This window comes from Lithobates pipiens, unplaced genomic scaffold, assembly GCF_037356315.1.
Source record: "Lithobates pipiens isolate NorthernLeopardFrog02 unplaced genomic scaffold, aLitPip1_a1.2 Scaffold_19, whole genome shotgun sequence".
Classification (NCBI taxonomy): Eukaryota; Metazoa; Chordata; class Amphibia; order Anura; family Ranidae; genus Lithobates; species Lithobates pipiens.
Genome location: NW_027507764.1, coordinates 373,229,729 through 373,244,855, shown reverse-complemented (window position 1 = coordinate 373,244,855; position 15,127 = coordinate 373,229,729). Strand labels below are relative to the sequence as shown.

Below are 15,127 nucleotides of genomic sequence, written 5' to 3'. Positions count from 1 at the left end.
ATTGCAAGTACATACAGCCAGCGGTGTGGACATCTAACAGTCCGATTCATGTGCCAAAGGCACTCTCCAGCAGGATTATTCCATAACCACTTCCACTAGCAGCCCTGATGAAGGGGCAGTACCTAGTCCCCCGAAACGTGTTGGCCTTTTTTTTTACTGCTGAATCTTCAAATAAAATACAAATATACTTACCTGTGTTGGATAACGGGTGCTCCTTTACTTTCTTTTCTTCCCCTTTCCAATGAAGTCACCTGTCCACTGTCCTCCATGTGCATCAGTGTTCCTCCCTTACATTGAAATCCCCCCTTTCCCCTTTACATCGCAGTCCCCAATTGCATCGGAGCCCCACCCACTTCTTATATAGAAGTCCCCCCTTACTTAGGAGTCCCTTGTACCCCCTTATATTGGTGTCACCCCTTACATAGGAGTCCACTGCCCCCACTTACCTCAAGTCACTACCTTACATAGGAGTCCCCACCCCCCTCAGCTACTTTTCCTTTTTTCAGTCAAACTCTGTTTGTTGTCCCTTAGAGTCGCCACAAAGAACAACCTGCTCTCACCCCATTTGTATTTGAGTGAATTCAAGAGCTCATCTTCAAAGTTAATGACCTTTGTAGCTAGCAGGCATCTGTTTATCAGACTGTACAGCTGTCATTTGATCTTCTGTTCACGTTTTTTTAGTTTTACCAGATGGATATTCAGGTCTCATCTGATACTAATTTCAGGCATAGAGGCCTTCAAGCTTCTTTCTCCCAAGTCCTTCTATTGACCCATTGTTTCATGGGCCTGTTAGCATTAATTTGCTGTGTTGTCCACTCGTTTGGACGGCTTTTAGATTTCCACCGGTTAAGATTAAAGATCCTATGTCCTATGGAATTATTAAGAAAGTAGCATTTTTATCTTATTTATAAAATCTGTTTCTTGGACTACAATACATGACACCATTATTATGGGAAAAGTAAGTGTGGGGAAAAAAATGTAATTGTCACAAAGCCCTTGTCAAGTTTTTTGAAGCTGCTCTTACATGACCAGGTTGGGCAGAATTTCTTTTGCCAGCTACGGGTAGGTCAATCTGCAATGATTTTTTGTTTACGGTGTGAAACAGATGTTGGTTGATAGAAAAGCTCTACAGGAACTGAATGCATGTGCCAGTATTGCCTTAAAATAACCATATATTCCATACCAGATTTTCGAGATTTAAAGGAATATCTGGGAGCCTTAAACATATTTTTTCTCTATACAGGGACTATTTATTTGCAGGGCACCAGAAACAGTTTTTATAGCACATATTTGCCAGTAGAATAGATTTTTCTGCTTGTATAATTATTTTGACTTACACAGAGCAACATCCCAATTGGACTAATATTGCTGATGCAAAACGAATCTGTTGCTGGAAATTTCTATCAAACGCTCATTAAGAATTCCTGACTTTGCCAAAAAGCAAACCATGAACTGTAGAAATGTTGTAGAAAGAAGAGAAAACCTGTGGGATGGCCGAGGTTAGTAAATAACGTATCTTACCCCTACCTTCATATTGCAGGGGTCATGTCACTATTCTTACCAGCAAGATCTCGGGCATTACTAAGTGCCTGAAATGTTGTGAAAAAACAGTGCAGTATCATCTTCTTGCTAGATTTTGTGTATTCATCAATGCTCAAGATCTCCCTGAGGGGTTAGTGATGTCACCTTTGCCTATATAGTGCAGGCTAACCAAATAAAGGTACAGGAAGTATATTCACTTAACATGGAAAAATAAGAAGAGAAACTGCACTACGGTATAAAATTACTACATAAATTGCATGATAGGTGGTCACTATGAGGACCTCTTACAGCTGCAGGCTTTTGGGAAGGGCTATACAGTGGGGGGAGTGGTTGTTGTTTAGATCAAGGGGGGGCCACTTTGAGTTATCTGAGGATCCCCCTGTTTCTAGCAGTTCATGGCCTATGGTTTAGTTTGGCCCCTCTTTGGTTTTAGTCCTTTGGAGTCATATCTTTATACCTCGTACCTCCCCTGTTACATTGTTCCTTGGAATGGGGTGACTAGTGGCTGGTTACCATATTTTCCATTTGCTAGTATAGAGGTGACCAGCACTCACATACCCTCTTCAATTGGTCACAATGTCCCTATTGGACAGTGAGACAAGTCATTATAGCTGCCATTTGATACTGTTAGGATGATCATCAGGGAGTATAAACCAGTTAGTATATATCATCACCAATTGTCCATTCGATTATGACACATCAGTTAGCATAAATTATTATCAATTGTTCATTTAATTATGGATCGGGTTTGTCAGAGATCTGGATCCCCGCAATGGATTGCTGACTTCCCTGGTATTGGGGTCATTGGGTTTGTATGTATGGTAACATCTAGGGAGTACCGTTTATGGCAGCTGGATGGCCATTGATGGTGGTTATATTTAGGTCATGATGAAACTTGTTTGCACTGACTGTGGGATCAGGGATATAACATGCCCGTGACTTTCGATGACTGTACCCCATGTCGTATTTTTCTTTTTGTCTCCTCCTTTTTTGTCTAGGTTTTGTTAGCACAATGTTAAGAATTATTGGCTCATGATTTTAATTACTTTAACTATTTTATTTAATTTTTATTTATCTCCTATGCCTTACATATGGTTGGATAAGGGAGATGGGGATCTGAGGGTGTTGTCTCCCGATCTCTATTGTATCCGTCTTTCGTCAGTGTTGGACTGTCGATTACTTTTGTTCAGTTACATGATGGATTTCCATCTGAAAATGTATTGGTTTTTGCAAGTGTTTTTAAATAGTTTTAACCTATACTTTAATGCGGATATATGTATATGTCTGTATTGTATGTGGCCGATCAGCAGTGATAGTGCCTTAGCGATAAGCATTGTTAAAGTCTCGCGATTATTACATCGTGCAGGGTGGAGAGGGAGCTTGTTTACAATCAAGAGTGAGGCTTGGTTAGAGTGGAACCCGCCGGTGGCTCAGAGCGAGGCTTTGTTGGGCAGTGACCGCATAAAGGGAGGTGACGCAGCGCGCCGCCCGTGCCCCTGGATGACGTAATTCTATTACGAAACGCGTATGGCAGAGCAACGCGTTGACGTCACCTCGTGTGGATCCAGGAAGGACGGGTTTGTCCGCATGTGTCCGGTGCACCGGACTTAAGGCTCATAGTAAGTGTATTTTTATATTTTATTGGAACAAATTAAAAAGGTTTTACACTATTGGAGCCATTATTTTTCTTCTATATCATCTATGCGCACTTATGAGTTCTAAGTATATGAGGGATAAACTGAAGAGGTCCAGCCTAACAATCTACTCGGTGGAGAGGGTGGTCTAAGGAGATCAGCAGGATCTGTTCCAGATCGGGGGAAACACTTAAATTTGCACGCTTTCTGTGACCCTCTGTAGTGGGGGGTCACGAACTTCTGGTAAGAAGTAAATCTCTACACTTTGGTGGTGGATTGTGCACTGTTTATAAGTGGAAGAACCTGCTCTTCAGTTTATTAATCTACTTGAAAAGACTTTTTCAACTTTTTTTGTATTTTAATCATTTATAATTTTTTAGCACACATGGGTGTTAATCACATTGATGTTTAATTAGCAATTGGATTGTACTGTAATAAGTGATGTTCAATTGTGCTGTTTGTTTGGATTTTTTATGTTTGTATATAATATTACACATGTGCAAGGGGTCATTCTAGAGAGTATATGTGATATTTGCATCATTTTTGCTACTTGATTCAGCCTTTATAAACACATACACGCAGGTGATTTTTCACGTTTTTGATACGGGTGTAGCGCAGCTTATTTATTATTTTTCTTTTATTCACTTAACATACACACACACACACTTCTTTGAGCAAAACAGCATCTAAAAATGACCGCTGCTCTCAAATCAAGCACATACTAAGTAAATACAAAAAAAAGACCTCAATAATAAAAATAAAAAGAGAAGGCAGTAGTGTGTGGGGGTGAGTGTCCAAAGAGCTAGCAATCAGAAGTAAAGTTCAGTTTCCTACCTGACCCTAATTCCCCCCCCCCCCTCATGCAGTTTGTCAGTTTTTCTTATCCACTATCCTATGACAACTTTAATAACACTGACTAAACCTGCTCTGAACAAAAGAATAATATGGCACCCTCTGGATACAGCAATATCATATACAAGGGGTATGGGTGGGATAGGGGAATGGATCAGTTACTTTTGGGGGGATTTGTCCATGTAAGGAAAATTATATGAAATAGAAATAGTAGTAACTGTCCATGAAGGGCTGGCAGTTCCAGAATTTAGAAGGTAAAAAACTCTGATACATACAAAGGACAGGAGAACAGCGCCCTCTAAGTGCAGTAAACAAATATTTTTTATGTATATATTGTCAATAATAAGATTAAAATCCACTCACAAAGGTGTCGTAAGGATAGGCATATAGTGTCATCAGCTTCGACTACGGGGTGGAGAAAAAGTGTCCAATGCTGATGTTGTACTGGCTGTGACTCCGCTGTGTTGTCATTGTCCGGTCACATTGCTGGTTCGCAATGCCTTCGGATCGTGGGGACTAGACAAGCGGGCATCACTTCCGGGTCAGGTCAGTGGGCAGTGCTCATGCTCGGGACATGCGTGTCCATTCCTCAGGCTTCAGTAACCCTGCTCTGAGCCCCCCTTTTGTAGTGAGGGGGCTGATATATCCAAAAGCTCCTTTATTGGCCTTAACAAACCCGCTGATCATGGTCTAAAGGCCAAACAAAGCATTCTAGTTTTAAAAAAAAATCCCCAAATTCTGAAAAAACAGGATTCACAGGTCAAAGAATTCAAACCTCATCCCTTTCTCACAGTGTGGCCCTAGCTACCCTGAAATTTGTAGGCAAATACACATTTTCTAAAATTTAATTGCCATGCCTTCCACCTCTTATGTGGCAATGCTTGGTTCTGACAATAAGGCTTTGAGGTATTGTGCACTGCATGGGGACGTAGAGTAGAAGGTGTGCATACTTACCACATGCCGAGAAGTCCGGATTTTTAGCATCATGCAAACTTTTACACTAACAGTACACGTAAGATTTTGCACTTAATGGAAACTTCTATTCAGCAGTAACCTTAGTTTAGAGGTTTTTAGTACAGCAGAGGCCCACTTCTGGGCTGCCTCATGTAGCTTTACTGCTACAATGCGGCCCACTATATATATATATATATATATATATATATATATATATATATATATATATAGATATGTGTGTGTGTGTGTGTGTGTGTGTGTGTGTGTGTGTGTGTGTGTGTGTGTGTGTGTGTGATTCAACATTTCTGGGTTGGCGGGCGCATAAGTGCCTGGCTGTGTTGTCATTCGTTATAACATAAGCCAATCAGTGGGTCCTGGCCAATGATTTATGGTCGGGACCTGCTGATTGGCTGAGTGAATTACAGAACAGAGCCTTGTGTTGGTAAACAACACAGGGCTCTATACGGAGAGCAGCAATGTAGCTTTTTTTTTATCCCTGCAAAGCAAGGAGATAAAACAGTCACATCGCTTAGCATATGCTGCACACACTACACACATTATACATTGTTGGGCACACAGTTAACCCTTTGATTGTCCCTAGATGTTAACCCCTTCCCAGCCAGTGTCATTAGTACAGTGACAGCGTATAGTATTAGCACTGATCACTGAATTAGTGTCACTGGTGATGTCTGTATCATTTAGTCAGCCACCCAGTATCCGATTGCCCGCTACACTCACACAGTCCAACTATAAGTTGCTGATCACCGCTATAACTAGTATAAAAAAAAAAAGAAATAAATAATCCAGTATATATACCAAATAATATACGCTTATTGGGATTTTTTTACTAAAGGCATGTAGCAGAATACATTTTGGCCTAAATTTATGAATACATTAGCTGTTTAAAAAATTATTAGATATGTTTTATAGCAGAAAGTAAAAAAAAATATTGTAAGCTGTGATCAAATATTACCAAAAGAAATTCTATTTGTGTGAAAAAAATCATAAACATTTTATTTAGGTACAGCGTTACATGACTGTACAGTTACTAGTTAAAGTAGCACAATGCTGAATAGCAAAAAATGGCCAGGTCATGAAAGGGGTATAACCTTCCAGAGCTGAAATAGTTAAATAAACTGTTAAATTAATATGCTTTATCTCTAAGAAATACCTTTTCAGGAAAGACTGCAGATAACATATTGATTGACTTTTGCAAACAACATTTTCCTTTCAGTGTAAACATTACTGAGAGGCCCTTATGTAGGTCATCAGGCTGTAAAATGTTTAAAGCTGTACTCTACAGCACATACAGTCCAGTTCATTTAACACAAGTGAACAGTAAAGGCAATCATGTGTATCAGGGATAAATCCAAGGAAAAAACCTAAGTTAACTTACCACCAGCCCGCAGACAAGCAAATAACCTGTCTAACAGTATGCGTTAAAAGCAGGAGTTTAGTCTGCACACATTTGCAAATGCATGCTTAAGCCACAGAGCCTCATCAAGGCACCCTGGTATCTGTGGTACCTAACACCAACTTATAAGTGCCCCCACATTGGAGACACATGCATTCTGATGGATAGGTGAGAGCAGATATACCTTTAAGAAGGGGGGGCTCCCCTTCAGTCTCCACTGTGGGGACACTTATAAGTTAGTGTTAGGTACCACAGATACCAGGGTGCCCTGACGAGGCTCTGTGGCTTACGCATGCATTTGCAAATGTGTGCAGACTTAACCCCTGCTTTTAACGCATACTGTTAGACAGGTTATTCGGTTGTCTATGAGCTGGTGGTAAGTTAAGCTTGGTTTTTTCCTTGGATTTATCCTTGGCCTTGTTTGTACCTGTTGTTAGCCTTCCAATGCTTCTTACTGCGATAGCCAGCTATAGATGGGAGCACGTGGTGTTTTTTTTGTATCACAATCATGTGTATCAGGCCTCATATATAATATTGGAAATCTGGAGTTATAGTTTTTCTCTGGAACTAAAACACATTATGGGCCGGATGCATTAAATATCTAAAAGCAAACCTATATCGTTGATCGTCAAGCAAAATCACATGTACATTCATTTGTGAGAATTAACCAGCATTTGCTTATTTATTTATTTTTTCCATGCAATGTATAAAGCTGTGGCAGTTGTGCAAATAAGGCAAAATCATGCTCTTAGGGAATATTTTCTTCATATTAAATGTTCTTACGCTATTTCTCTTAGGTTCGAATGTCCCTAGGGTATATTTTCTTCTTATTAAATGCTCTTAGGCTATTTTCTCTTAGGATCTAATGTTCTTAGAACAAGCCAACTATACATGTTGCATCCATTACTGTTTTATTTCATAGAGAAAGCCATAGGGTAAGATGTATAATAGTTTAAACATTCTGATCACATTTGACTTGACAACATTGGAACAAATACGATTTGCCAAATGAATGTTGTCTTCGAAAGACAACATAAATATCAGAAAATAAAATTTTGTACATTATGTAAACATTTGCAAGGGTATCTTTTGTGACTTTTTGCGAATGCTGATGCATTCACAAATTTTCTATAAGTTGCTCCTTTAGTGTATTGTTAGGTTTTTGTCTTTATGCTGTATCTGTGAAAGAATTGCTATTGTCTGCCTACTGGGCACTTTTACCCCCTTGCTTCCCAGGCTTTCAGCGCTGTCCCACTTTAAATGAAAATTGCGTGGTCATGCAACACTGTACTCATGTGAAATTTTCATAATTTCTTTCACACAAATCTAGCTTTCATTTGGCTGTATTTAATCACCACTGGGTCTTTTATTTTTTGCTAAACAAACTCAAATAAACCAAAAATATAACATATTAATAATAAAAAGGTCAGGTCTGAGCATATAGGCCCTTTACAAAATAATCTAGAGGGGGTGACTGGCGACAAAGAGAAGGGTAATTTATTAAATAGTTTCTTCGGCTCTCTGTATACAAAGGAGCATGGGAGAGCTCATGTCCATAATGGGGTTGGTAGTGACACAGCCCCCAATGATCCACAATGTCTCAAAAGTGATATGGTCCAGAAATATTTAGACAGAATAAAGGTGGATAAAGCACCTGGACCAGATGGCATCCACCCATATTTAGGGACTCGTTAATAACTGGAATGGTAACACTGGATTGGCGCAAGGCCAAAGTGGTGCCCAAAGGGATCAAAGTCTTTACCAAATGACTATAGACCTGTTAGTTTAACTTCTATAGTCGGGAAGATACTGGAGAGTTTAACAAAAGACCACATAGACGAGTTCTTGCTGGAAAAAATATTTTAAGCACCAGACAGCATGGATTCATGAAAGACAGAGGTTGTCAAACAAACCTAATTCGATACCATTATAAGTGGCGCTTATTCAATAAACAATGAATGATGTAATAAATCCTCAAGTACAATAAAGTGCAAAATTCCAAAGTGACAGTGCAACATTTTTTTTTATAAATGGCTTTTCTTCACACACAATAAAAAAATGAAATTTTCTTCATGTACCATAAAGGTGCCACAGTGTTTAAAGTGACAATACAGTAAATGAATAGACATGCCCAGTCCAAAAGTTCATAAATAAAAGTGCTTGTGCAAAATGAGTAGAATCCAAATCATGTATGCTTCCACCATTTGTAGTGCACCAGTGGTTTGCCCCAGCCTCTCACCTCAGATAAAGACCCCTACAGGTCTAGTTTTCCAATGAAAACTGGCTAAAAGACAGTATTCAGAGAGTAGTGGTTAATGAATCTTATTCTGAATGGTCTAAGGTTATCAGTGGTGTACCCCAAGGCTCAGTGTTGGGACCCTTACTTTTTAATATCTTAATAAATTAAATGGGGTCTGGGATTAAAAGTACAATTTCTGTCTTTGCAGATGACACTAAGCTATGCAGTGGAATAACGTCCTACAGGATGTCTCCAATTTACAAGCCGACCTCAATGCACTGTCTAACTGGGCAACTAAGTGGCAAATGAGGTTTAATGTTGATAAATGTAAAGTTATGCACTTGGGGGGTAGGAATAAGCAAGCATCATACATACTAGGGGGAGTACAACTGGGGGAATTAATAGTGGAGAAGGATCTGGGGTTTTTGGTGATCATAAGCTCAATAATAGCATGCAATGCCAAGCTGCGGTTTCCAAAGCGAGCAAGTTCCTTTCTTGTATTAAGAGAGGTCTGGACTCCAGAGAGAAAGTTATCATTTTGCCCCTGTACAAATCATTAGTAAGACCTTATCTGGAATATGCATTTCAGTTTTGAGCACCAGGTCCCAAAAAGGATATCAGGGAACTGGAGAAAGTGCAGAGAAGGGCAACCAAACTGATAAGAGGCATGGAGGAGCTCAGTTATGAGGAAAGATTAGAGGAACTGAATTTATTCCCTCTTGAGAAGAGGAGATTAGGGGGGCATATGATCAACATGTACAAATACATAAGTGGTCCATATAGTGAACTTGGTGTTGAGTTATTCACTTTAAGGTCATCACAGAGGACAAGGGGCACTCTTTACGTTTCATCTCCAAATATGAAAGGGTTTCTTCACAGTACAGCTGTGAAAATGTGGAAAAGACTCCCTCCAAATGTTGTTATGGCAAGCTCAGTAGATTGCTTTAAAAAAGGCCTGGATTTTTCCTAAATGTACATAATATACAGTAGATAACAAAAGTGAGTATACCCCCTGACATTTTTGTAAATATTTTATTATATCTTTTCATGTGACAACACTGAAGAAATGAATATTTTCTACAATGTAAAGTAGTAATTGTACAGCTTGTATAACAGTTTAATTTTTTGTCCCCTTAAAATAACTCAACACACAGCCAATGTCTAATCGTTGGCAACAAAAGTGAATACACCCTAAGTTAAAATGTCCAAATTGGGCCCAAACTGTCAATATTTTGTGTGGCCACCATTATTTTCCAGCACTGCCTTAACCCTCTTAGGCATGGAGTTCAACAGAGCTTCACAGGTTGCCAACTGGAGTCCTCTTCCACTCCTCCATGACAACATAATGGAACTGGTGGATGTTAGAGAACTTGCGCTCCTCCACCTTCCATTTGAGGATGTCCCACAGATGCTCAATAGGATTTAGGTCTGGAGACGTACTTGGCCAGTCCATGACCTTTACCCTCAGCTTCTTTAGCAAGGCAGTGACAGTTGAATACTTCCCTGTGGCCCAGTCTCCGAAGGGAGGGGGTCATGCTCTGCTTCAGTATGTCACAGTACATGTTGGCATTCATGGTTCCCTCAATTAATTGTAGCTCCCCAGTTTTGGCAGCACTCCTGCAGCCCCAGACAATGACACTCCTACCACCATGCTTGACTGTAGGCAAGACACACTTGTCTTTGTACATCCTTACCTGGTTGCCACCACACACGCTTGACACCATCTGAACCAAATAAGTTTATCTTGTTCTCATCAAACCACAGAACATGGTTCCAGTAATCCATATCCTTAGTCTGCTTGTCTTCAGTAAACTGTTTGAGGGCCTTCTTGTGCATCATCTTTAGAAGAGACTTCCTTCTGGAATGACAGCCATGCAGACCAACTTGATGCAGTGTGCGGCGTATGGTCTGAGCACTGACAGGCTGACCCCCCACCCTTCAACCTCTGCAGCAATGCTGGTAGCACTCATACGTCTATTTCCTAAAGAAAACCTCTGTATATGATGCTGAGCATGTGCACTCAATGACCATGGCGAGGCCTGTTCTGAGTGGAACCTGTCCTGTTAAACCTCTGTATGGTCTTGGCCATCCTGCAGCTCAGTTTCAGGGTCTTGTAAATCTTCTTATAGCCTAGGCCATCTTTATGTAGAGCAAAAATTCTTTTTTTCATATCCTCAGAGAGTTCTTTGCCATGATGTGCCATGTTGAACTTCCACTGACCAGTATGAGTGAGAGTGCTAACACCAAATTTAACACACCTGCTCCTCATTCACACCTTAGACCTTGTAACACTAATGAGTCACATGACAACAGCAAGGGAAAATGGCTAATTTGACCCAATTTGGACATTTTCACTTAGGGGGGTACTGGATCAACTGTGGGTATAGGATTGTGCATATGGGATTGTATCTTTTTTTTTGGTTGAACTAGTTGACTTGTGTCTTTTTTCAACCTGACTAACTATGTTTTTTTTAGTTTCTGTAATAAAATTTAGCAAACAGGTAATTTTTCTCCTTTATTGATGTGCGCTGATGAGGCTGCACTGATGGCAACACTGATGGGTACGATGAGCTGCACTGATGGGCACTGAAGAGGAAGCAAAGGTGGGCACTGATGAGGAGGCACTGATGAGGCTGCACTGATATTCTGCACTGATGGACACTGATTGGCAGCACTGGTGTGCTGCATTGATCATCACTGATCATCAGTGTCCTGGTTATCAATGCAGATGTTCCCTTTCAAACTAGCCATTTACCAGCTCTCTCCTCTCCTCATGCTGTGCATGAGGAAAGGAATGCCACTAACTGGCAAATCTGTTACATCATGATCAGCTGATCATGTGGTAAAGAGCCGCTGTCATTGGCTCTTTACCCTGATCGCTGATGCACTGGGTCTTACGCTAACCATCAATCCCCACACTGCACACCCTGAGGGTGAGCATGCGCGCGATGAATGGGAGGATGTCATATGACGTCCTCCTAGAACTAGAGCAGTTCTGTCCAGCTGTCATTTGACTATACGGTGGGGGGGGGGGACCAGTTCATATTTTGTCTTATTGTTTTGTTTTTACACAAATATCATAACACAATTTTTCATAACTGTACGACTACCTCTTCAAGATAATTTTCAGTCAAACATCGGGGTGGGACCGCTCAGCACGGGTAACGGGGGGGGGGGGGGGCAAGCCATTGCCCAGGTGCACATTGTGCAGCCACATAAAGGTGTCTTACAAGAGTACGAGTGGGAGGAGAAGAGAATCCTGCCAACTCCATGGCAGAAGCTCCTTCTTATCTATACAGGCTGCAGACAGGGGTGGGTAAGTTGTATCTTCTCTTTTGCAACAGCCCCACTCTTTCAGAGGATGTGTGGGGAAGAGAACTCTGTACTGGAATGGGGGAAGGATGAGCTCTGTACTGGGGGAGAACTTGGGAGTCCACAGCACATGCCTCAGCACTGCACTCCGTACATAGTGCACCCCACAAGCCTGAACTCGGTACATAGTGCACCTATCAACCCTGCACACGGTGCATAGTGCATCTCTCAAACCTGCATTCGGTACGTAGTGCACATCTCAACCCTGCATTCAGTACGTAGAGCATATTTACTTAACAAGGCAGTAATGATGTGTACAGTGCCTTTAGTAGTCAATCATATTTTATCCTTATTTTATTTATCACAGCCAGATCAATAAAATTTGCTATATGTTAATATTGTTATAAAGTTGCTGTTGTTGTTAACATTTCTTTTTGTAACTTAATTCTGCATAAAACATTTAACAGTGTCATTGCATGAGATTACTTATGAGAGCATGTTTAGGGGTGGGGCAGGTTAGGGGTTGGGTGGGGTAACTGATGGCGAGTAACTCCTAAGGCCTGGATAGTAGCCCAGGACTTGAAATTTTGAGCCCTGCTATGTATGTATAACTACAATGTAAATACACATATGAAAAAATACAGACATGGCTACATTTGTATTACTGTAGATCAGATGCAGTTTCATGAATGTGTCTACATAATATTTGCTGTTGAAAAATCTAGTGATCACTATACAAAATATTTATCCAGTTTTATGATACCCACACACATCACTTACTAGCCATAAAAAATAATAAAGTATTCTTAGCAGTCGGTATTGCAGAAACTGGTTATGTTTTTGGCAAATAGAAGCCATTGAATGGCATCATGATTAAAATGATACAAAAGCCTTCGTCGATATTTTTTTTTACCTAAAATTAAAAAAAAGTCCCCTCCTCCGCTCCTGTGTGTGCCCTCATAGCAAGCTGTGTGCTATGGAGGCACACATTTCTGAGCCAGGCTGTGTGCGTTCATAGACATACACAGTGCAACTCCCTCCTAACTAGATTTGAATGACAGCAGCAATAGTCAATGGCTCCAACTGCTATCAGTCTGTCTTATGAGAGCAGGGAGAAAGACCAGCGCTGCTGGAGGTGGGCACAGTGCTGGATTGAGAGGGGAAAGAGGGGTAACCAACAGTAAGGTGAAGTTTACTTTTTTTACCTTAAAGCAGGTATTGCATTCAGGTAAAAAATTAAAAATAAACATTTGACTTTAGAACCACTTTAAATGCTGAGAATTGACATGTCTGAATTCATTCAATATCTGTCAATAGTTTAATATAATAAGTTGGATAATGTAATGTCATATATACCAGTAATATGTTGTTGCTTCTGCTGTACTTACATCCATTTTAAACTGGAGCAGAAAATTTTCTTGAAGTGCTAAAATCCTTGAGATAAAACATAAATAAACAATCAAACTGAATAAATTGATATAAAAAGTCTTTGAAACAGCCTAGTACAATAGTAAATCACAATTTATTTACATGTACATTTTGAAAAGTCTGTACTGCCAACGGTTTGCTAATATTTTATATGATATGCAACATATTAAAATGCATTTATAAATGACAAATCTAGATTTGTTTTTATAGTAGCACGGATGAAGGCTACAGTCAGTCTGTAATAGCTATTCTAATCACTCACCAACCATAGATTGAAAAGAAATATGAATAAGCAAGGTTATGGCATGCAGCAAAAAAATGTTCTATGTTAATTTTACTGCTTTTATTGTGATTGTATTAATATTTCTCAATGCTTTATTTTCCATATAACATTAAAAATGTTCTGTAAGATGAGATATTTAGAGTACATTTAACGGATTGGGACTCGATACATTGAAAAACTTACTTTGCTAAGTCATTTAGATCCAAACGACCATCTTTATTCTTATCAAACAGATTCATCTAAAAAAAAGGCACAAATGATACAGTCAGTACGTGAAGAAAGTTATATATGCAATGTGATAGTATATCCATCTTAAAAAGTGCCTTACTGTTTATTATCAATATCAAGTAAACATCACCAGTGTGAGAACTGTCAAAAGGTAGTATTGCTACTCTCTTACCCCCTATATACAGCTGTGACTTTTACTAAACAAGATCTGCTGTCCACTGTATGTGCTTCTTTTTCTCATAAAGGCTTTTGATACCCCAACTATGATCTAAGACTATCGGAAGCCACCTCATGTATAATTATTGCAAAAGGAATTAATTAAAAAAAAAATAATTAAATCAAGGAAATACTGACATGAATACCTAACACAACTTTTTAAGGCCATTGCGGACTCTTGTCCCTTCCCAAAGCAATCGTAGGGAGCGTACTCAGTGTTTTAGTTACAGACCAATCACAATGAGTAATGATTATTTAATGATCTATGCAATGACTACCCAACTACAGCCATATAATGCTTCTCATTAAATATAATCTACACAGAACAGTTTGATTTGCTCCACCATGTAAAGCACAAAAACACCCAACAGCCATCGCCCTCATAAATTATTTCCAAAAAACATAAGCAATCCCTTTGCCTATTGTCTTTAGATGCAGAGAAGTGGCTTGATCGTCTAGACTGGGGTTTTCTTATTGCCACTGTAACGCAAATAGCCTTGCTTGCTGCCTTCACAAACAAAATAATGGTGCTGTACTCCTCTCCCAACACCAGGATCAGAGTAAATGGACTACTCTTCCATTGGGTAATCATGTCTAATGGGACCTGTCTGGGCTGCTCCCAATCCCTGTACCTGTACATTTTAACAAAGGAACATCTGGCCAATGTTCTGAGAGCAAGCAGCCAACTCCAGGAACTTGAGGTATTCAGTCACCTTAGTAACTTCAATATTAAAACCATCAAATCAAGATGCTTGGACATTTCCCTACCTCCCCACAATCAATCCATTCTGCCAGACACATGAGACGCACCCAACCATTGAGTGTCCTATTCAAATACATTGGAGTACATATCTCAGCCAAGTTATTTGATCTTGTAGCATCTGTACAACACTGATTGACCTTCTGGTCCTGCTGAAAGCATGCCTGGCATGGTAGAATGTCCTTCCACTAGATAGAAATACTGCCATATTTTCTTTACCTGTTTCAGACCCCACTATTTCTTTCACACCTTGTGCTTATATTTA

General features: G+C 39.9%; 1 protein-coding gene across 3 annotated transcripts in view; it reads right to left on the bottom strand.

Annotated features, from left to right (window-relative positions):
* SCGN (secretagogin, EF-hand calcium binding protein) overlaps positions 1–15,127 on the bottom strand; it is a 123,251-nt gene that overhangs the window by 34,130 nt on the left and 73,994 nt on the right. For all 3 annotated transcript variants that reach the window (XM_077492303.1, XM_077492301.1, XM_077492302.1), the window contains 2 exons: positions 13,842–13,897; positions 13,336–13,381 (listed from right to left, as the gene is read on the bottom strand). In XM_077492303.1, coding sequence (XP_077348429.1) covers positions 13,336–13,381; positions 13,842–13,897 — 102 coding nt within the window. The remainder of the gene's footprint in view (positions 1–13,335; positions 13,382–13,841; positions 13,898–15,127) is intronic.